Consider the following 24858-nt stretch of genomic DNA (forward strand, 5'->3'; position numbering starts at 1 on the left):
TATTAAAAACTTTAAATTTTATTAATCCTAATTTATTTATGAGTAGAATTGTTTCATACACTTTGTGCGTCATGGCGGCATCTCGAAAAAAACTAGTTGCCAGCGAACTTAATCACCATGGCATTGCCACCGATGACGCAAACGTAGGTACTATTAAAATTTACACCATTGAGATCAACAGACATATATATAACTATACAATTTCAATATCTTAAACGTATTACATAAACTTATAGTATCACATTTACTTTGGTAAACTAAACATGTCCAATTTTGTGCAAGTGACAATATTTGTTATGTCGCGATGTTTATTTAGGGACAGGACTAAAATTAGATATCTGTTACATAAAATCTAGAATATCTTTTACATGTTGTTAGTAAATATTCCAATGTTTAGATATAATTTCGATTCGAAGAATTCATAAGATATACTCTTTTGATCCACCTCTGTCTGTAAACGACTCATTAATGTTTAGAGTTTGTTAAGACATGAAAATCAAAATGAAACCGTGTATAAATTCAAATACAACCTCTAAATGTAAACTGAAACACAACTAAAACCAAAAGTCATGAATAGTTCGTTCGTATCGCGATAAATATTGACACTGAAGCCAATTTATCAAGAGAAACATCCAGTTCCATGAAATATGACGTACTAATAAACTATTTATTTACAAAACAGTAATTCAACTTGTTCAAGTGAGTATTCCCATTTTACAGTTTATATTCCTACCAAAATTGAAACTAATGAAAATGTATTACGTTCCTGTGGTTTCTACCGACCTCTACTGCGGCATTAGTTTATAAATTTTCCAGAATATTGCTCGCTCTGATAACTAATTTTACAAATTAATCGAAATCATGACAAAGCAAAGTCAAAGAAAGACGAAACAAGATAATAACTTGAAGCACTTCGTCAAAAGTTTTATTTTCTTTTGTAAAGTTAATTCGTGGATCAACGGTTATTGCGCAAAAGACTGCCTTCGCAGTTTGGTTGTAAGCCTTAACTCAAAGTGGAGTAGGTAAACGAAATCAAACAGGAACAACAATACATACGGCCTTGACAGGTAACATCAAAGGAACATGAAAGGAAATCGTTATCTTCCTCGTATAAAGAGCTCTCCTGACAACAAAAATAATGTAATTTTACAAAATTGAAAACTCTCGCAATATTTCTACATTATCCGCTTCAAACCATTCCATTATAACTGTGAAGTGCTTTAAGGAAAACATTTCAATAAAATCATCGCGAGGCAAATGACTGTCCCACTGAGCGGCCGCTAATAAGGACCTTTAGTAAAAGCCAATTACGTCAATCAATCGGTTATTTCAAGGGAAATAATTTCAATTTACAATTTAAAAATACGTAACAGGATTTTCAGAGTAAAAGTCGGTAGAAATTCCTGTAACGACTTAGCAATAATCCTTATGTTCTACAACGTAGCTTAGAGTTGCCAGATTACTATATATAAATACATAGTAGGTATACCCACGAAGGAAGTCCCTTAGATACGAATACATTATCAATTCATCGTCCTCGCTTATCAAAACTGAATAATTTCGCTACATCGATCACGCACCGAGTATCACACACGCTTCCAAATCCGGAATGGAACGCTCAACAGCGAGCCTAACTAAACCCCAAATGATATTGTAAGCCAGTGTCCGTCGCGCTCACTTCATAACGTGCTCACTAGCTCGATGCTCTCGTTGATCATGTTCTGCGTCCGCTCGTCCTCGTCCAGGTGCTCCATGTCGTCCAGCTCGGCCAGCCGGTCGGCCTCCGTGTCATCCAGGAGTGTGTACTCCGTGCGGATACTGCTGCTGTCCTCGCTGTCATTCACGTTGAAGTAGGTGACGGTCGCGTAGCACACCCTGGCGTGCTCGGGGCTGGACCTGGCCGAGTCGTACGCAGAGTCTGATCGAGCACTGCCGCTGTTGGATTCGTTGGTGCCATAGCTCTCCAGGCTGTCGATCCTCGAGCTGTTGTAACTGTTGTAGCTGCTGTAGTAGGAGTTGTTCTCGTAGGAGTCGCTGGAGATGTGCAGCGGTGGGAGGGAGGCCCTGCACGCACAGAAGCGCTGGATGTCGATGTCTGCGCGGGCGTCCACCGTGCCGCTGTATGACGGGGAGCGGCACAGCTCCGGAGAGATGCGGTTCCGTGTGTTCTTACGGCTCTTGTTCCGCTTGAACAATTTGAAGGCCTGCAAAGAGAGATATGGGTTAGTTTCACATCATACTCACAAAGGGACGCATAATCAGAACTAGGCATAATCAAAGACAATACCGCTTATACCTAATACCGACCGCTAGCATAAATTAACATTAATGCGTAATTCTCATTCGCTGACATGTATGTCTGGTCGATAACAGGCCTACATATATGTCGTGTACCTAAAATGATGCTTATAAAATTCAACGTGCGTACTTAATGAGCCCTAAATATACGTACAATTACCGACCAAAAGCGGCGACATGACAGACGGCGCCCACTCTATGTATCTACCAGCTATCACAAGTTATCGCGTATTAGTGGCCAGCACAAATAAATGTGACCTTCATAATAATGAGTACATCACCAGTCCATCATGATATCATCATTGAAGCTTTTACAATCACTAGACTTATGATCTTCCAAATTACATATAAAATATACTCAAATTCAAAATCAAAATCTTTATTTGCTTTCCTTTAAGTGGTATAAGTTTTTATAATTCATGGGTGATAATGAAGTACCCTGTCAGGCACGCAACTAGGTCTAATATCTAATGATAAATATTGTTAGTCCAATATCGAATCGTATATATTTCACATATAACTTACAAAATCATACATCTACTTCTTTTCATACACAAATTAACAGATTCTCATTAAGATGAAAGAATACAAAAGTTACGTAAAGCACTAATTAATATCGTTTCAGTTATTCAAGTTGGCGGTGTAATCACCAGCTTAAACTAATTAATTAGTGAGAGCCGAGAGCCGGCCGGTGCCGATAAGCTGCGCAATTTAGATTCAATGGCCGTAGACACAACAGGCGTATAATGAACAAACCCTAGGGAAGGTATTGACCTATGGAGGTCCACTTCTGACCAGTCACGTTAGTCCCATGATAGGAAGGCCTATTATCTTATAACATAGTTACCGTCACTAATTTTGGATATTGTAAAGAGCCGAGGTTGGAGTCAACGCCCTTGCGTTCACGTTGACAAGTCAACATGAGTTTGCGATTGTTGAATTAATAAGACTATCCACAGATACCATGGGTATCTTGAAAATACTTTTGTACGAGTAGGTACTTTGGAATTGAAAAAGTACTCAATGTACTTTTTAATTCTAAAAGAGAAGGATTGAAGTAGCATTTATGTGAAATTGCTTATTTATTAACGCACTCACGACTCCGGACAATATCCTAGTGTGGAACATGGTTTAAAAAAAAAGAAATTTTGAAATGTCACACCCTATTCTACCACTTACATTTGAGCCCACTAGGTCAAAGAATATTTAAAATTGTATGTTCCAAGTCCAACAACTGACTAGGACAGAAAGTTAGTAATTTTAAATTAACTTGAACACATACCTAGGCGCCACATTATACTAATGGCGAAGTCGTTACCCCCTACAATTAGCCGAAGTAAGTCAAACGTAATGACTATACTACGTCACTAGTCACTAAGTCCCTCTACAAGGGAAGCCAAGGTGTGACTGTTCATGTTAAAACAGGGAACAAGATTTACTTGTTGCTAAGCAACGATTCTCTTGTTACATGCATGATTTTAAACAAATGAGATTCGTATCATAGGACCAGAAAGCCAAATTATTTACTCCAATTCGTACAAAAAGGTACTTTTGAAAGTCAAATGCTTAATTAAAATTATGATTGTCTGCCAGTCCATTATTTAAAGAAGTTATTTACTCGTTCCAAAATTTAGAGTTTTTGGGAAGAAGATTACTAGTTAAGATGGTATTAGATCGACCGCACTATGCCATAAAAAAATGATAAATTGGATTGCATTATTCATATTTTCTCGCAACTTACACATTTCTTTTCCTTTAATAATTGCAGTAAACAAACTCCACACATAATCATTAACAACAAAATAATAGCGTTCAATTATAGGCCCATCATTGGAAACGACCGATAACATGCAACGTACATAAGCCGCTACGTACATAGTACCTACAAGTATTATATCATACGCATGTAATACGTATGTACGGCACGGGGGGTGAACCCGTGCGAGGACGACTGACAGTCCACACGTGTCGAATGTTATTCAGAACTCATCTTCACGTTTATAAAGGTCCTTTTAATCGCAAAAACTTTATCAATTGTATCTTCTTCTATATTATATTTGTTACAAAACTGGTCTTATTGTGGCGACCGCTAAGTAGAATACAATTGTCTTCACTTCTGCTACTACGCGACGAAGCTACTATTATTATTTAACAGAAATCGAACAGCAGCGTTGTCTGTACCCTTAGTACGAGTTTGCTTTTCGCTCTGATTGACCAACTCGAATAAATCAACCAATCAGAGCGCTAAACGCGTGCTATTTCGATTACTTTAAATGTAAAGTAATGCTCACAATAAGGGTACTAATAAACCCGATCCTTTGAAATAGTAATCTTTAATCCGCTTGGTAAGCGTGAAAAAGATAGCAAACTCCTCTAAAGTAGAAAGAGGCCGTAGTCCAGCACAGAACTGAAGGATAATGATTTCTAGCAAAACTGGTCCTTCTTGCATAGAACTTAAGATTGCTGCTACATTTAAAATAGTGCATAGGTAACAAATTCTACAATTACTAGACTAGGTCAGTCGTAACTAATCAAAAGATAGCCTAGAATGTGGGACAGTATATAATTAATTATTTAATGCTCGTTATAGATAATTTAATTAGGGCAATCGGCTATCACCCAGAGTTAAATTGCCTCTGATAAAAGGACTTAGTTAATAGTGTAAAGGTATTAGGAGCTGTGAAAATGATCTTTTCTAAGGCTATTAAGAAGCCATTGTTATTGCGGCATTCAAAAGACTTATAAGGTCTTTTCTTATATCTTAAAATTGTGACATTATCACACAAAATCTAGCAAACATGTCTACGTAAAAGTTACTTTATTTAATTATGATGATAATAATTATGCGAAACTGTGTTGATGTAGTCATATCTTCTTGAGTTTTAATGTACAATTATAAATGACGTACTAGATGCAGATAGACAAATAAAGTTATTTAAAAAACCACCTTCAAAAGTTAAGGTTTATTAAGTCAAGTAATATGCCTAAAACCTTCTCCTAAATCTGAAAATTACTATGCTGAAAATCGCATCAAAATCGGTTTAGCCAAACGCGAGATACTCGGTCAAACGGAGAACAACCTTATTTTAAGTCGTTTAAAAAATCCCTTGGCAACTAAGTTATAATAATGAAGAGCAAACATTTTGCAAAACATGGCACAAGTCCAAAGAGATCTACGAGAGATCTTTATATTATCAACGAAATTATTCTGAATATAATTTTATTTGTCCTTACAACGTCATCGTGTGGTTCCATTATACCGTGGCTGATGTAACAACACGGTACCTAAACCAGTCTCTAATGAGGCAAGTTTCCATGTTTCCTAAAACTCTGACATTTTCCTTCGAACATGAGCCTACACGAGTATACAAAGACCAACATCTTTCTTAGAAAAAGTAATCAGCTACCTTGGCCTTAATTATGAGATTAAAATCAGTCTACCAGCCTCTGTAATCTTGTAAGGTCAGCTAATATTTGCTACATTAACTGGTAAATCATTTATGATATAAGATAATATACTAACTCTTAAAACTATAAGAGGCTTTAAACTAGAAATTTCTTGTCCGTTCTTCTCTATAGGAATCTACATTTTAGAACTAGCAATTAGCTTTACTAGAGGACTGATCTAACCCTATACTAACAGACAGATTACTAATTTTTACTTTAATATCCGTCTTGTAAATTTATTTTAAAACATTAGACACGTATTTTTTATTTTCTTAAGGATAAAAATACTTCCGAATATTTGAAATATTGCGTGATGTCACTTCAGAAATGACGTGAAACTTTGATTCGTTTTATCTAAGTATTGTTATCTTATATGAAAACAAGTCTAATATTTTTTTCAAATAAAACTAAACTGACAAACTAAACAGATTTTTAATTTTCATACCACGTTATCATCCCTAATATCATTTTTGACTGAAAAATTTAAGATTATTATATTTACTTCTTTCTGTATTTCGTTTGAAACATTGAGTGTTACGCATAGATTTTCTAAAAAAATATACAGTTGATATAATATCTATATTTATGTACATGACTAGTGCATACATTTACTATCACTATTAATAGTATAGCTGTACCACTAGAGATAAAAAACTTCACTTGAAGTGCTCTTCACGCGGGAATAGAGTCGCGTGATGGCGAAATATTCTATAAATATTCCTAATGATAACATGTACCAATAGTTGTTTATATTAATGGCATTGTATGACACATCATTTCCATGGACATCACTGACTACGCAAGGACTAATAAATAAGTTGAGTGACCTAATAAGTACTAAGAATCCTTACTAACATACTAACTTTGTTTTACAGGTAATTAAATTAACTGTGAACTGTAATGTTCACGCCTTCGATATCTGAAATCGCTCTAGTAAACTATTAATGCCAATCTCATGTCTACTTAAAAGCGTAAACCACAAGAGTCGCTAATTTGACATGAGCCTGAACCATCTCAATTCCCATAAGAGATACGTTATATAGTGAGTTTGTGAGTGAAGTATAGACAATTTATTCCACATACGTATATTTATGTCATTTACCAGTGATAAATAACTACAATCTTCGTGATTAAAAACCGTTGCGAAATTAAAATGAACAAAAGTCGACTCCCGAGTGAAAGTAAAAGGAATAATTGAATTAAGTCAGTTATATAAACGTTAATAAAGTCCACATGTGCGAACTGTGGCCGACACACGCCGCTGCGCATACGCGGCGTGGGAACTAGGGGGCGGCGCGGGCGCACCTGCCCGGCTGCACACTACAGTTATTTGCATATTTCTGCATTTTAAAGTCGTGTTAAAGCTTAGTGACAGTTGCTATGGTAGTTTCTTTTTAAAATAATGTAAACAACATTCTCAGGATTTTACCTAATATGATGAATTTTCACTTGCACATGATACTAGTTGTATTGATAAATACAACAATTACAGTAAATACATCCTACCAAGGATATATAAAAATATATTAAAAACGATAGCTAAAATAAACTTGTTTGCTAAAACAGTAAATATACCGATACTAAAAGCATCCCCCTCATAACTGCATGCTGTTGACCACGTGTGCCATTACCGCGTGGGAAACAGGGGCGCGGCGCACGCGCACCTGTCCGTACTGTCTGACGCCTTCTACAGTTATTTGCATACTGTTACTTTATTTATGCATTGCGATAATGTTTATTGGTAGATCAGTATGTTTCTATGTATAAAAAAATGTTATGTATCTTAGGACCAAATAGCTAAAAAATGTGGTCCTTTGAAACAAAAATTCCAATTATTATTGCTAATTATAGTTTGATTATTATTCAACTGCAACCGTGACTAAAAACCGGTTCACAAGAGTTTCTATGACCAACATACGCGTAATTTTAATAGTTTTTTTCCTGTTTGCACGTCACACCGAAACGGTACTCCGAACTTTACAATATAAATAAATAAAACGTCATATTTTTATCATGGAATAAAATTACGAGATCGAAAATTCCCATCCTTATCAGTGCATACGTCACGGAATTACTTACCATACATAAATGCATTGACTAATACACTACATATTATAAGGAAATATGTTTCTGAATAAACAGTGTGACGCATGCGCGTAGGCAATAATCCCACTGCTATTGCCTATGTTTATGACCTCAAGTAAACGAATAAATCTTTGCGTCTGCAACTTTACTCCAAGGCTGAAAGTTCAGAAGCCTTAAAACATAGCTTTATTGTTAAACAAATCGTTGTTTACAAACTGAAAGTGACGTAGTTTATAAGTTTTCACAATGAATGAAAAATTTTAGGAAAATGTATAATATATAGCGGTGTTTTCGCAAAATTTCTTACTGAAATGTTTTGTTTTAAGTTTTATTGTGGAGCTGTACATTATATATGAAATGTTATTATTTACTAGCCGTTGCCGGCGACTTCGTCCGCGTAGAATATAGATATTCCATCAGAATTTGGGCTTTAGTTTTTTTTTTAAAATTAAATATTTTTTCTGTAATAAATGTAACCTAAGTTACCTCTACATATATAAAAGTCCCGTCAAAATCGGTCCTACCTAACAAAATATTGTAAAAAATATAATTTTAGTGTTTTTATCATATCATATGCATGTAGTAAAAATTGTATCAATGCTACAATTTTTTGTATTTATTAGTGTAGATTTCTTAGTGGCGGATACATATTGCTGCTATTAAAGTACATTTATGAGTATATATTTATTGTATTTTTATTTATTATTATTTTACACTTTATGTACATTGTACAAAGGTGGACTTAATGCCAATATGGCATTCTCTACTAGTCAAGCTTGGGGTGATGCAGAGAGACAACAGAGTATATTTCTTGTCTTTTGATTCACCATTCTAATATAAACCTTTTAGATTTACTCTGAAATATACGAGAACTTAAAAGTCAATCTATCAAAGCTGTTTACCAAAAAACAAGCCTGAAACCACTCAATTTTCAATACAAACGATTGACTGTGTAAATCAATTTATATATCTTGAATGCCTAGTCTGAAGTTACTGAAAGCTGAAAGCCATTTCCAATAATACCATATACTTAGCTAGTTGATAAATATTGATCGAAAATAGAATAAAAATCTGGTTTTTAATTCTCGATATTCATGCTTAACTCGGCTTATAATATCTAACTATTGAAAAATATATTATTTATCTATTTTACTATATATTATATCATTTTTATGTTCGTAAGATATAATTCAAATACCGAAAAATAGAAGCCTAGACTTTGTAATAGAAGCCTAATTATAGCCTAATAAATATATACTTAGGATTTTATTGTAAAACGTTCCTTTATACAGAAAATTGAGCCGTTACAAGACATATTAATTCTTTTGAAACTGATTCAAGTTAGGCCTCCTTTTTAGCTATATTGTAATATCGTAAAAATTAAATCTGTAACACATGTCAACACCTTGTATTGTAATTTAATTGAAGAGTCAGAAATTTAATGTTGCCTATACGCGCACGCGTTTATATACCTACAAATATATTTGTAAGTCTGTCTATAAAATCCTTACTAAAGATAATAAAAAACGAATGTTTGTTTGTCGCAACAACGATTTATGGTATGATTTTTATTTGTGGAGATAATTAAGAGTTGTTTTGAAGTTATCATTATTTTGTAAGACACCGCTACTGGTAAATTCAGCTCGAATTCGATTCTGATTTACTTATAAATAACATATTCATAAAAGCGGAAAATAACATTCACCATTTTGATTCCAGTCTACTTTCCACGTATTCTTAAAATTGGGCTTCTAAGCCATGAATAATTTAAAACATCAAAGGCTACATGTTTTGATGTCGAAGCTACTTAACATTAATAACAAAAATAAATGAAAATATTCCATTAAAGACGCTAAGAAGACATTTCGGAGAAACTACCTAAGTATACACAAACAGGACCTAGGACAGATTCCCATAAAAGAGTAATCTATTCATATACCTATATTTTGTTCAAAATAAGGAACATATTCTATACTGCCATATATCTAAATACTTAGAAAAACTGTCAATTGAAATGTTATGAAAAAGTTTTCAATTGGAAGCCATTTGAAAGTCATGAATGTCGAGCTGCGATTCCCTCACTAAGGAAAGGTCAGGGGGCAAACGTTCTGCGAAAATCTGAAACTTTTTGCTTCCATTGAAATGCTGTAGCCTTAGTTTATAAGAACGTAGCTTTCTTTGAACTAATTCCCGTAACATTTACCCAGGTAAATACAACTTACAATTTCGACCAAATAATGCAACTGATTGACATTTGAAACTGTCATGGCGGCCGGAACAAACAGTCCTTCCAACCTTCCAATAACTATCAGCTCCGATTGTTTGCGTAAAGTACATTAACATTGCCTACATATAAAATTAATTTATACGTGTTTGCAACAGATAGCGGCCATAAATTATGTCCAGATAGTCCACAACTGGTATTTAATCAGGTTGCCTACTCAACTTTGAACTGTGAAGTACTAGGCGCTCATGAGTAACTAGGAGACTGCTCGACCACTTACATCTGATGTGAACACTTTCTAGGAATGTCCAACAGCTGTGTGCTTCGTAGAAGGGAGCGGTTAATGATTTTTAGAGTACCACTTGATTACGATTTAATTTAGCTCAACAACCTTAAAGTTATTTGAGAAACAATTAGAACAGTAATTATCGCTTTCACAGACAATAGAACAGTTTTAAAGTAAAGTAAGATCACAGGATCTTATTGTCTCAAAGCGTCTTACAATGGTTTAACATTTCCGACATAACTATCATTCGATCTTTTACTTCGTCAGTTCGAACTTTATATTGTTGAGTTTCGCTCGCCCATTAGTGTTTTGATAAAAATATCACAATGCTATCAGAATGGAATCCTGAGACGTCAGATAACTCAAAGCGAAGTATTTGCTTTGTTTGTTTAACAAATAGCAGTTAGGAATTGTTGACACAGATTATTTTTACGCCGCTACTCTCGTCAAAGGCTGCGGGTGCGACAGTTTGCTCGTTTGAAGCCTGTATTTGTAGAGCACTTAGATTCGTGTGTAATGGTATGGAAAATAATGTTATGTAAAGTTCTCGAGCCTAGACTAAACAGAAAAGGATTTCAATCAGGATCATCCCTTTAGGTACTCCTCAAGTTTACTAAAGAGCCAAACTACAATATTAAACGACTCTCATTATGACTAGAATTCTTAATTAGCAACTGTTCGCTATTATTACTTTTAAGATCTTATCTTTAAACAAATACTCATTAAACATGTATTTTACAACCTTTCTTCAAAATAAAGATTATGTTTACTCTCAAGATTAGCTAATAAGTATTAATTAGACAATTAGTTCTGAGAATTCTACTGTTATTAACGTTGGTAAACAACTGTCTACAGTAGCGAAGTTTCGATAGAACTTGTTGATGTGGATAGGCACGTTTGCGTCGTTATCAAAGCGTTTGTTAATTATTTACATATATTATTTACTATCAGAGTACAAACGTACGTGAGGCGCCATGTATAGGCCGCAGTATGAACGAAACTTTACCTACGAACATACCAAACTATCCTTAAAAAGGCTAATTTATGCCTTCTGTCTATTAAAGTAACGTTCAAATTGCTTTTGGAAGCTTTAATTTGGCTGTAAAATTTTGTTGTAGACCTTTTATTGATCTTAAAGTGCTTAATTGTAATAATTATGTAATTAGCATTCGATTCGTCGCTGGCGTGTCTAATGTTACACTGTCGTACATAGTTGAATGTTGAATACAAATCAAAGAGAAACATGATTTAAGTAGATACCTTTAAAAGCTTCATTGAAGATCGTAACTTACGGATACTTATGATAACTTAAGGTAAAATACTTAAGTAGTGAAACTAAGAACCTGACGGTCGATTAAGTTTCTGTTAATTTAAATTTAACTGGTACATTCATATATAAAAGATAGATCTAGGTATCAGGTAAACTAACCGAAACCCTAAACCAGACGTAGTTGAATACCTTAATAGTAGTAGTACGATAATTACTTTCATAGATTTGTTTCTATATACAAAAGACATTTAACAATATTCAGGATACTACCATTTCTAGTATCACTACTATGTACAAAATATATCTGGATGGACACTCGACTTGTTTGCCAAAATACCTTCAGTTTGTTCAAAGGAGTGGTTAATCAAAATATTTACTGACCTATGTGAAATCTGCCATATCCATGGTGAATTTAACAGTTTACTAGTATATTACTCGAGTCAAATTATAGGTAAATAGTATAGAGCTACTTCATAAACATCTTTATAATACTTAAGCAGGTGTTACTATGATTTAATGTTGACTTTTGAAAACTAATTGTAAATAAAATGTCATACTACAAACACAATATTATGATTATGAGACAAAACAGATTAAAAATAGCTACATAAAACACTAGGAGATAAAACAAGACTGATTGATGTCTAATTTTTACTACAGACCAAAGTTTAGTCCTTAATAAATTGCTACGAGACAGGTAAAATATTTGTCCACTATAAAAACAACCACACCTCCAACAATGTGAGAGCATGTGATAGTACACTAACAAGTGAAAGACTGATAACAACATTTGCTAATAATATGTAACATCGCACAATATATTACGAAGATATAACATGTTTACGCATCCTAAAATACACAACAATTAAATAAACAAATAAATAAATAAACAACACGAATTACCTTAAGCCATCGCCTTCTGGTCTCCGTCAAGAAATCGGAAAGCACCATCTTGAGCACTGATAAGAAAATATTTGTTTTAGTAAATGAGTTACGATAGCACGCGTGCGGTCAAACTTTGCGCTGCGGGCGACGTGCGAACTCGCTCACTGTCACTGAGGGAATGTCGGAGGGCCGTGAGCTACGCGCTACGAAGCTACGCGGTCCTTCGCGCCCCTCCCCCGCACTCACACACAACTCCCTCCGTATTCGCACGCTTCGCAAAGTTCGTGGTCCTTCGGGACTGCGGACCTAAGGGCTTCTGTGGTTATGATTGCTTAATAATCGAATTAAAAAGGGCAAAAAATATACGTACAATCAACTAAATTGATACCGAAAAGGGGTTGGAGAGACAAAAGATTTTTATTGTATTTTTGGAGATGTCCGTTATAATAGAATTACGTACTTAGTGGGAGAGTCAAATATAATGTAAATTGATTAGTTATTTTTGACGTAGCATTTTTTGAAAATTTTTCATGGCGACCCAAGTAAAGAATTATATTTTTAATTTACGTCACGTTTAAAACACAATAACATCAATGACCTTGTTGCATAACGCTGCGCTTGCGATTACAAGATCAATAGAACAATTCATGTAACAATGGCGTCAATTATCTCACTGAAAATATTTACCTACCGACTGTAAATAATTACAGTGTAGTCAAAGTCATCCTCTTGGTATGAAAATGAAGTTTAATTAATCTGAAGTAATTAACGTTATACGCTTCATTTTTCCACCTTGTTTTATCTACTAATACTTAATAATTTTTGTATAACAACTTCAAACATTTCGAACCAAGTCCATACTATACATTCCATTACAAGTCTGTTACTCTTTATCGTGATATTATCAACAAACAAATCCACATTACTACGAGTGAATGTGAAATGAGACAATAGTAAATATAATTTGAGAGAGCCATGTTTCGGTAACAAACGGAGTGATACCACGGCCTCATAAAAAAAACTGGCGTGAAACAACGCTTGCATTGTGTTTAGCCGTGTTACTGTGTCCCAAATCCTATTCTGGTGTTATGATTCCATGCCCATCACCGATAACTTACCAGGTATCAGCTGATTCATTTATTCGTTTGTCGACCCTATATCCTTTAAAAAAAATCATAGCTAAGGCACGCGTCGTACTATCATGGGATCAACGACGTACACACACATATCAAGCTATGCAAAACCAGTATAAATTGACCGTCAAATGTACGAAAAGATCATATAAAGCGAGACCTTTATAAATTGGTTTTATGTAGTTCAAAGCGGGGCTTGTGTACAATGTACCATTGTGTTCTTACTAAGGGTCGCAGAAATGGCGCACGACTGTGGTCCCAAATCAATTCGTTGTGGTCCTAAGATCCGAAACGTTTATTAATATAAATGTATTTTAATTTTGATAGTGGTTTGTGTATTGTTGTGTCATATAATGGTTATGAGTCGAGCACAGTGCACTAGATGTTTTTTTATCATACTATTGACGTAGAAAACCGCAGAGTCGGGTGTTTTGGTTTTCCTTACAAAATTATGGGTCGTTAAGAATGTAGGTTTAAATTATATCTCGTACTCTAAATTCTTTATGAAAAAATATAGGTAGTCTTGGTTTCAGTTCCTTCTTAGTAAAGGTACCTATATTTATAGGTTCATGACGTACAAATTGAATTCGCAAAATCACACTGGGAATTTCCTATTTTAGACATTAAATTCCGGTTTGGTTTCTTCCTAACATTGCTGACGTACTAAACAAATATCTATGATAAAACCAAAGTATCATATGTGAAGAACTTTTTTTAAATCGGGAAAATCATTCATTGACTTCTCCTAGTGTATATATCTCCTAGTGGATTACTCTAAAGTAATCCTAATGTTAGATTCTTACTGACTAAAAACCACCCCGTTCCTCTAATACTAGGATAGGGATAGACCAGGGTAACCTGCTAGGAAGTCCACAGGTATGTGAAGGTCTAAGGGGAGACTTGTTCAACAGTGGGCGATTTATTCTGATAATGATGATTCGACTATTTCAACAGACGATGATAGTGACAACTCCTACCATTTTCTTTAAAATAACCATTAATTTACGTAGAAAATGGGGACACAAGAAAATCCAATACCACACAATTTATTGTAAGGTATTGTTAACCATACCTTACAATACTAAGGACAAAGAGCTGACAACTTGTGTTCCGGGAATCGAAGCGTAACGCTAAAGAAAGTTTTACTCACGCGTCCAATAAGTCATACAAGTTGTAGGAAAAACTAATTATTGGAGCTGAGGTCACTGACCTCATAGAGTTTGTAGGCATTTATATTGTTGCATATATTATTATTAACACGCTCGCCATAATCTCCTAAAATCGCTGCAGCTCCTGTCAGCCAGGATCTACAGTAGATACAACCATGTAAACACTGGAACTTTGAAGTCCGGCGCGTTCCAGGGACATGAATGACTGTCATGGATCTCACAACGTAATAAATCAGAAGACATTATTAGAGGAGAAGAAAAAGAAAACGATAGTTTCCACTTACATATACAAATGCAACATTTGTAGAGCTTTTTTAATTTTTCCAAAAATCTCTAACTAATAGCTCTCACGGGGTCTGAGATTGTGGCCAGTAAATGTATACGGCAATGAGCTCAAAAATAACTAATGAAATGTGGGTGTAATATTATGTTAAGTGCACATTTTCTTTAAGTTGCCTTTCCGGGAATTTAAAGGCGTGAATGTCATTGGCAGAAGCGTTCAGTACCTAGTAGTAGTAGCGTCTTATGGCTGATATGAAGAAAGGCGTGAAGTTATGACGTGTTTGTAAAGTACTTAAATAACCTTCAATGAAGATCCAAATAGACCTTTAAGAACTTAGTTTAAACTTATCGTTAAACGTGAATAACGTGAATAGAAGTTTGTATACCCAACACAAACTTCTATGTTTACAAACATCCTAAAACCACTTGTTTTTCTTACAAGATAACTTCTGAAATGTAATTCCAGTCAGAAACCGCGTTCCATAGCCAAATGCCGAGGCAGTTCAGGGCATAGGTTTCTGAGTAAACACTAACAAACAAAGCAGGCTGTATGTTTGTGCTACGCAATGCTGCGGGCCGGCCCACGCAGTGTTACGTAAGGGGTGATATAATTTGTTGAACTTCACCCCCGTTGTATAATACTACTAAGATTGTTATAATGCCAAAAAGTTTGAATTGTATGGCAACTTAATGTTATGAGAGTGGTAGCAAGGCTGACGAATCATAACGATAAGCAATTAGGCCAAGGATACCATTTACACTGAGAAAGCACAAGTGCATTAAAGGACACTGCTAATCCTATTTTGGGTATTATTACAACTTATCATGATATATGATACAAGTTCCGTTCCTGGATTAGTCGGTTATACTTAGAACCACGCAGGTACTCACTATTTCTAACACGCCATTTTTTTTCATGGGGAAAATCATCGAATGACTTCTCACGCCTTGGGTGAGGCGAGAGGGATTATCAGACTTTTATTGACTAAAAGCCACCCTGTTCCTACTCCTGCTTTTCGAGCCGGAGCCCCGGTAAACCTGCTAGGTAGTCCGCAGCTCCGAATCAGGCATCAGTACTGGGCCCCATTTGTGGTGGGTTAATGGCTCTTTGTATTGCAATCAGCTAATTTGTACAATTCATTTATCAGTTCACAATAAATGAACAATGAATGATAACTAATTTATTATCAGCCTACTGTACTAGCACAACAATATAAAAATACCAAATCAGCAAGTTGCACGCGTCCGCCATTTTGTTATTATCAAGTGCGCAAACGCATTGTTTTACCAACTATTTGCTTTAATGCATACTTAATTAAAATATTTCCGACCACAACCGTAGATTAGTCTATTGTGAATAAATGAATCAGAAAAAATAACTGTCAGTGTGTTGTTATTCATTACTAAAATTATTGTTGAATAAACACCTACTGTAATGAATGTAAATAGTGTAAAATTAATGACTAATTGGAATTTCATGCCAAGATGACGGCTCTGGCATAATTTTACACTGACATAACGAGAAATTATATGACAATGTATAGCCTAAAGGATATTCTGGGAATATTATTTAGACATTTGATGACATAATTATTGGAGAGCAATTTGAAATCATAGCAATTTTAGACTTATAGTCAGCATGTAATCTGTGGCAAATGTATTCATTGGTACTAGATATAATTTCAGCAGGATAATTTTATTGCAGATGTAAGAGAATAAAATTTAGGTGGAAACTGATTAATACATCCTGCCAGCCAGGCTATTCTTTTACCAGCCTAGCCTTTCTTTTTTTTAAGTTGCTTCACACTAGGATTTTCTCCTGTATCGTGGGTGCGTTTACAAACACACGAGTTCACATAACATATCACCCAGACCAGAAACAACAATTTGTGGATCACACAAAGAGTTGCTCCGTGTGGGAATCGCACCTACAAGTTGCGTGGCAGTCGCACACTGGGGTTTGCTATAAGGAAGCAATGCCCAAAATCACATTTTCAAAATGTGGGTAATAGGAAAAAACTTGACGTATTATTATTGTTTGATAAATTTCACATCAGTTAAGGACGATATTATCAACACAAAGGTTATCTGTTTGCTTATATACTGCTGTAAAGTTCATTGTTTTTGCATTGTTGCTGCGTTTAAAATTGTTGAATACGGAATTTAAGTGATTGTTGCTACTGCCCTATTAAAGTTAACACAAAACTATAAAATGGCAAGTGGAGATCAAGGTCAATACTAATAAAAATATGATTAAGATTGGACAAATTCGTTGTGTAACCTACCGTAATAATTGTTTACTTTTTACGAATAATTGTAGAAGCGAATTGGACGATATCTAAATTTCGCGCAATGTTCTTTTGAAACGAATCATTGTTTTAGGCACCCTAAACCTTCTTTATTAAGAAACTAAAAACAATACCAAAAGAACATTGCGCGAAATTTAGATATCGTCCAATTCGCTTCTACAATTATTCGTAAAAAGTAAACAATTATTACGGTAGGTTACACAACGAATTTGTCCAATCTTAATCATATTTTTATTAGTACTGACCTTGATCTGCACTTGCCATTTTATAGTTTTGTGTTAACTTTAATAGGGCAGTAGCAACAATCACTTAAATTCCGTATTCAACAATTTTAAACGCAGCAACAATGCAAAAACAATGAACTTTACAGCAGTATATAAGCAAACAGATAACCTTTGTGTTGATAATATCGTCCTTAACTGATGTGAAATTTATCAAACAATAATAATACGTCAAGTTTTTTCCTATTACCCACATTTTGAAAATGTGATTTTGGGCATTGCTTCCTTATAGCAAACCCCAGTGTGAGTCGGTTGCTGAGCCATCACGTCAACCTTGCAGTGCGCTGCTGCAGAACATGCAGCGGGTTTGCTTCCTCCATGAAACAATTATTTTTGTGATTCATAAAATTGTTGATATTTTTCAAGACGTAGGCGTATTAAATATCTAAGACCGTGTGTTTATAAAAGCACAGCCTACAGAAAAAACCTCTCCCATTAGGCCACGTTTAGAAAAAAACATTCTAAAACTTAGTCGATAGTAACCACTTGCCCATCGTATCAAAAGGCTCACACTTTTTCCTAATTCAAGGAGAAGCAGGTACTTAATATTGATATAAGAGTCTTTCGAACGTGCGGTGGCCCCTGTCGGCAGTCATGATAAACTGGGTCAAGGAGCAGAGTCCCCCAATGACCCGTGACACCTGTACACAGTTCACATCGAGCTAAACAAAACCAGTTTATCATGGTCTCGCTGTTTATAATCATTTCACACACTTGAGGGTCAGTTTATAGTGGTTTGTATAGCTTGTGTAGCTGTGTACGTGTGTACTGCTCACACGTCATTAACAAACACTTATTTGTTTTAATTAACACATTTTCGAGGATTTTACACCAAGGTTAGAGTATCAAGGATATGTTTTTATTTGTTTATTCTACGTCAATGTAGAAAGTTCTATGACGTACGCAATTCTTGTTATGGTATCGTGATGTTTTTAATCGATGATTTGTTTTTTTCCTTGTTTGATATTTTTTATCGATTGTATAGGACTTTGTACTAAAACTGTGCTTTTACCCTGTAGTAGTAGAGGCTACTGTGCTACTGAGGCTACTGTCTTTATAAGGTCGTAGAATATCCGTCTTTTACCATAATAGGGGATTTTAACCATAAAAGAAATTGACAGATAAGTGCTCGATTCACAATGCTTTAAAAAATATATAGATACAATTGAAAATAAATATACAGTCTATGGGGATGGGTGCTACGTGAGGTCAAGCGCGGGAGTTTGTTTACAGTCAGCTCATCTCCACTTTACAGCTCCGCTACGCTAGTCTCAACTCTGGTCGTCTCATCTCCGCTACGTTTATCTCAGCTACACGCAGCTACACAGCTCAACCCTGCACCGCACCGCACTGAAAAAATCTACCTATTTACACGGGTCCGCTCCGCTGAACTTCGCGCAACTCCGTTTCTTTGGAAACGCACCCTTCTTGTAAAACACACAAGTTTTTTGGCCACCGGGCAACGAACTGATTTATCTCGTAAGAAATAATTTTCACAAAGACCACAATAAATCTTGGAGGTGAGGTCATCGACCTGTTCACAAGGAACGATGGCCATCTATCAAAGGCTACTGGAATCTGCGGGTGACATGTGATATGTGATTTACAACCTTAAGGGTACCGGCTTATAGTACACTCTTAGATAAAATAGACACTTAACCTGATGTCCTATGATGCCTGAAGGAGCTCGTGATGATAGAAACTGAGAGACTTGTCTATATTGTTTTTGTTTGCCGAAATTATATCATTTTGTTATATAGTGACTGCAGAATAGAATACATTAATTGTCGCTACCCTCCCCCTCCGAGTAAATGATTGACATTTGAAAGAGAATGGACAGCAACTTTCTTTGAGAAATCTAAACCGGTTTAAGGGAGCTATTCCATCAATGATGTGCTACGCTACGTTGCTGTGGATGCGTTTGACTTCCACCAAACATATTCATTGGTATACATAGCTTAGTACTGGAAACGGACTCAGCTAAGCTACGATTTTTATATGGATGGATGCGTGTGATGGATGCGTGCTATGCATGTGTGCTATGGATGGCTTCCAATAGCGCACAGTAGTGTTATCAATACATCGCATACTCGAGCGCACGCATCTTCCTCGCACAGCTACATAGCTTAGTATCAGTGAAAACCGTCACATAGTTTCACAGCTTAGCTATTACATCTTCGTAGCATAGCTACATAGCACATCTGCTGGAAAACACCCTAATTCTTTTACCGAAGCAAAGATATTAAACACAGTTATTTAAACCACGATAATTTTACTAACAATACAAAACAAATAGGACATTATAACAATTTCATTCATAAAAGTGTAAATAAATAAAGAAATACAACAACACGTGTTGACTATTATTATTAAAGTACATAATTCTTAGTATAGTGCAGGCGTAGTGACGTGTTTCCTTCTTACCGATAGAAATGTAGTTAGGGAATACCCATTGACCACGGCGATGGCTCACTGTGGCACTAGACGTCACACGTGGTCGGTGGTCGTGCCACCACTTTCCTGGTGACCAACAATACGTGGCTACGTCAGGTAATCTGTACCTATGTACATTTTCCTATTTAGTTTGTAAACAAATATTGGAAGTTGGCTTACAGTTTTACGAAACACTAGTAGTCTAGTCATTCAGCGGCTTCGTTCGCATGCAATTTAAAAGATGTTTCCCAATTAATTATTGCCACTTACCGTCATAACTGAGAATTTTCTAAAATCGAACAGGTAAACTTTACAATAATACGTATCTAATATAATCCTATTGCTATTTAAGGCCGATATTTAGTAGTGGATAGTGGACATGTGAGCGGATACATTATTATTGGTGCCGTATAAATATTACTCAGTACCTAATTTAGTAGTATTAGAATTTAACTCCAATAGAATTCTGTCAGATAATCTTTGAGGGGATGGGTTGTATAAATGATGATGATACAATCTTTAAAAAAATATGACAACAAAAATGCTGATGAATAGAAAGTAAGAAATATTTTAAAGAACTCTACACCTAAATAAACTCGGAGCGGACTACCTAGTGGGCTCCGGCTCCGGTTTACTCTGAGGGCAAAAGTAGGAACGGGGGACAGTCTGGATGATATCTCCCCCTAAAAGAAACGACTTAAATAAACTTAACTTTAATTAACATGATCTTGAAAGTTACCGTAAAAATAATACTACGTATTTGAAGTAGCGGTCAATATTTACCTAATATTACATTACCTACGAATCCCATTGGTCCCAACTTATTCATTTTTCAGACGGAAATACGGAAAGTTTTCAAAGGTCAAGATCTCCTTTTAGTTAAGATATTCGTTACGTAATTCAAATATATTTGTGTGGGTACCATCCATAGTCCTTTTCAAGTAGGCACTGAGTTATTTGGCTTTCAATTTGTCTGAATTTAACTTTTGTGACGACGAAAATAGTTTGAAATAGAAAATTGAATTTGGTAGCGAAATTACATCCCTATAAATAGAATAGTGCGTACTAATATATTAAATATTTACACGAAGACAAAGTAGCAACGTCACGCCTCTTATCCCCGAAGTGGTAGGCACAATATACACCCACTTTTCACCGTTTGTGTTATAAGTTCCAAGTAATAAGAGGCGAGCCTATTGCCATATACCGGGCACAATTCCAGACTCCGTGTTACTACTAAGAAATTTTCGAAAAGCCGAAAAAACCCTACGAAGACAAAATAGTTAGTATATGCAATATAATAATATGTATTATATACAATATAATATATTAATACAAATTAATTGAGGATAGTCACCTCCCAGGGGACTAGATACCGTCATTAGTACGTTGTAAATAAATGTATGTAGGTGTAACTAACAATGTTATATACATTGTGTATCTCCTGGGATAGCAGGCATGACGCATGACGACAGGGCTCTATAATTAACTTCAAAACCAAATTACTTGTGTCAAATTATATTGACATTTAAGCTATGTAAAGGAGGGATTGACAGAAATGTAAAATAGGAACCCTGAATCTTTGAAACTGTCAAACACATCTGCCATCACACATCTTCTGATTTTCAATAGATTTTTCATAAACATTCTAAACATATGAGCTGGAAGCTTGAATGAATGAAACGGTAAATGAAAACACTGCGAAAAAGCCTGAATTATAAGTTTGAAATCGCCAACCCGCATGCTGAAACCTTCTCCGTGCGAGAAGAGTTTAGTCAGTCAGCCAGTGGACTAGAGGCTGTTGATATGATGTGTGTGATATGTTTATGCTTACCTATAAAATCTATCTCTCTTTACCTATACTCAATCCAGGCGTAAAACATTTATTAATAGCCTCAATTAATATTACCCCGAGGTGTGTAACGGCTGTGTCATAAAGGGGCACTTTCAGAAACCTTTTGGCTGTGAACACAAGTATCATGAATACTGATGCTTGTTGACGTCTCGTCGCCATTTTGTGAATGCTAAACATTAAGTCAGCGACCACAGGGCTTTAGGAGAGTTTACACTTGTATAAATTAATTTATAAAGAACTTATGGCCGAATACTCAAACGCTACTCAATTTTAAGACGCTCTCAAATCTAGGTAGTTCTATCACTATCAATTCTTTATAAAATGACAGAGATAGCACGATATTTAAGTACAACTTAAAATTGAGTAGCGTTTGAGTATTCGGGAGTTAGATGGTTAGATAGAATGAATTATTATGACCTTTTAATCCTCGAAGGGATACATAGAGATGCACTTAGTCGAGTTTAATGCCCAGTATTCACCAGTCATGTTACTATGACGCACATGTTATAAAGGTATATCTTTTTGTATTCAGATGTGTTTGAACGTAGGTGAACATTCAAAAACCATCGTCATGAACAACTGCGTTTTTGTATATCAAAATATGTACTAAAAAAATAGCGTCTTAATAAGTTTTTCTAAGACGTAACTAAATATGTGCAGTAACTTTGTAATATGACCGTACTCTCAATGACCGGACCAAACATAACTATTAAAATGAAAACCATTATTTACCGACTTCAAAAAAGAAGGAGGTATGTACGGATGTATATTTTTTTTTTTTTTCATCGATTACTCCGCCATTTGTGGACCGAATCCACGAAGTCAGGGTCTGATGATGGTATCTTAGAGAAACCGAGGGGAACTTTCAAAAATCGTAGCAGAAAGTAATGCGTATATTACATATTTATCAATAAAGATTTATATAAACACTAAAATTAATTTCACAATCTAGACCTAATTTAAAATACCAACTCTAATAATAACTGAACAATGTTAAATCTAGATAATCTGGCTAATAGTTAATAATCCAGCTTGTTACAAATTACATAGTCTGTGTTACGTAACAAATTAATTGAGATAATACCGTATAAATCTGTTCAGGCCCTTATTACGGCTCCCAAAATACTGAGGCCAAGGGATTATGCGAATAATGCCAACATTTTCGAGATGTAAGCTAATGAACTAGTTTAGTATAATAATAATGAGGGATTATTAGGTATGTTGTTTGTTATTGTTATTTAGATTGCTATCTTACTAGAATTGGATGCATGCCAAGACTGTTTTTATGCTGAGAATGTGAAGACTGGAAGGTAGTGTTTAAGGATACCCATAGATCAAGGCGTTATTTTGACTTAAACAATTATTTTAGAAAACTTTTCTATTTTTATTTATTTAACATATAAAAGATGATGGTAATAATTTAGCCTTAAATCTGAACTGGTCAAAATGTTACGTTTAATCGCGACGCGTAAGGCCCAATTCGCACTGGTTTTAAAAATCACGCACGTTATACAGTCGGAAAAAACACTTAAAGAAATCAATTCAGCTTATGTACTTTAGTTTTATTTTTGTGGAATAGGAGGCAAACGACATAATATACCTTCAGAAGAAAACATAGCTCAGCTTGACCATGGAAGAAGCGAATCAATCATTGATCTGTGTCAAACCATCAATGATGACTGAGACAACTAACAACCAAATCACGAGATCCCATTACCTCGAAAGTGACAACATCACCTCACTCACTCCGTTCACAATTCCATGCAAAGTTACGTGAATCTAATGAATGTTACATTGAACGAAATGACGTGCGAATGTTAATCGTTGAACAAACACATTGGTAACCTCGATACAATGACATTGTCTTACTCACCGCCCACAATCCCTGCAAATATTATCTCAAATGCGGAAGATGGTCTGTCTCCAGCTTCAGAGGAAATCTCTTGAATTGTAGATGAATAGTCGTCTTCCTTGTTACACTGACACGTCACACAAGACCTTTGATAAAAAAATTAACGTCACAGAAAAGTCAGGAAAAGTCAGTTTTATCATAGATCGGTTAAAGAATGTTTAAGAACCTTTTTTTGTTGAATGTCTTTTTGTTTTAAAACCTTCTTTTGCCTTCGCAGAGAGTAATTTCCAAGGATATTGAAAAAAGGGTAATTTCAATTAATATCTTTTTTTCTTTAGTGGAATATACCCTGGTAATCGGGAATCTAGGAATCGAACCAGACACCTTGCTCGGTACTTGCGTTTGCTACCACTCGACCAACGACTCAGTCTAGGTATTGTTTTACTAGGTATTTTATTTTAATTTTCCTCATAATTATGTTTGATTTCAATTAAAATAATGCAAGTTACAAATATTTTACCACAAATATTAATTAATCTGAAATATGTAAATTAATACATAATATTTTAGAGTACCTACAAGTTTTCCCCGTATTTACTTAGGTACCTATATCTATATAAATTACTTACTCGGAGTAAATAACAACAGAAAGTTTAAATTCCAAACCAATAAGGAAACCACCACAGAGCGTACCTACAAAACATCAAAATAGAAACCTGTAAAACAACCGAAGTTGAACCAAAACCAAACTTTTAAATAATTAACAATACACAACATGGTATACCACAAACATTTCCAATTTTAGCGACACGTGATTACTGATTATTATTAACAAGTGGTACGGAATATTAAACTTAGAAACTGGGACATGACAAACGTGTGAGAGAGCCATGCTTCGGCACGAATGGGCCGGCTCGACCGAAGTGATACCACGGCCTCACAGAAAACCGACGTGAAACAACGCTTGAGTTGTGTTTCGTTGTGGGAGTAATCTACCGGAGTTACCGGAGGCCCACAATTACCCCCTTCCCAATCTTCTCAAGTCTCGA

The 24858-nt window shown here is 35.3% G+C and overlaps 1 protein-coding gene across 1 annotated transcript; it reads right to left on the reverse strand.

Annotated features, from left to right (window-relative positions):
• On the reverse strand, nucleotides 1-23963 carry LOC118276235 (uncharacterized). Its single transcript, XM_035594481.2, has 3 exons — nucleotides 23831-23963; nucleotides 12514-12569; nucleotides 1-2204 (listed from the first exon to the last, which is right to left on the reverse strand). Exons 2-3 carry the CDS (start codon nucleotides 12559-12561, stop codon nucleotides 1680-1682), a joined length of 573 nt encoding a protein of 190 aa, XP_035450374.1. The 5' UTR covers nucleotides 12562-12569; nucleotides 23831-23963; the 3' UTR covers nucleotides 1-1679.
• Between the last annotated feature and the right edge of the window lie 895 nt (nucleotides 23964-24858).

Source organism: Spodoptera frugiperda, chromosome 15 (assembly GCF_023101765.2).
Source record: "Spodoptera frugiperda isolate SF20-4 chromosome 15, AGI-APGP_CSIRO_Sfru_2.0, whole genome shotgun sequence".
NCBI classification, from domain to species: Eukaryota; Metazoa; Arthropoda; class Insecta; order Lepidoptera; family Noctuidae; genus Spodoptera; species Spodoptera frugiperda.

Bases quoted from the DNA above. Each gene is read 5' to 3' on its own strand.
- LOC118276235 (XM_035594481.2), bottom strand. From the start codon at position 12,561: ATGGTGCTTTCCGATTTCTTGACGGAGACCAGAAGGCGATGGCTTAAG. The intron at 2,205-12,513 runs GTAATTCGTGTT...CTCTCTTTGCAG, and splicing joins CCAGAAGGCGATGGCTTAAG to GCCTTCAAATTGTTCAAGCG.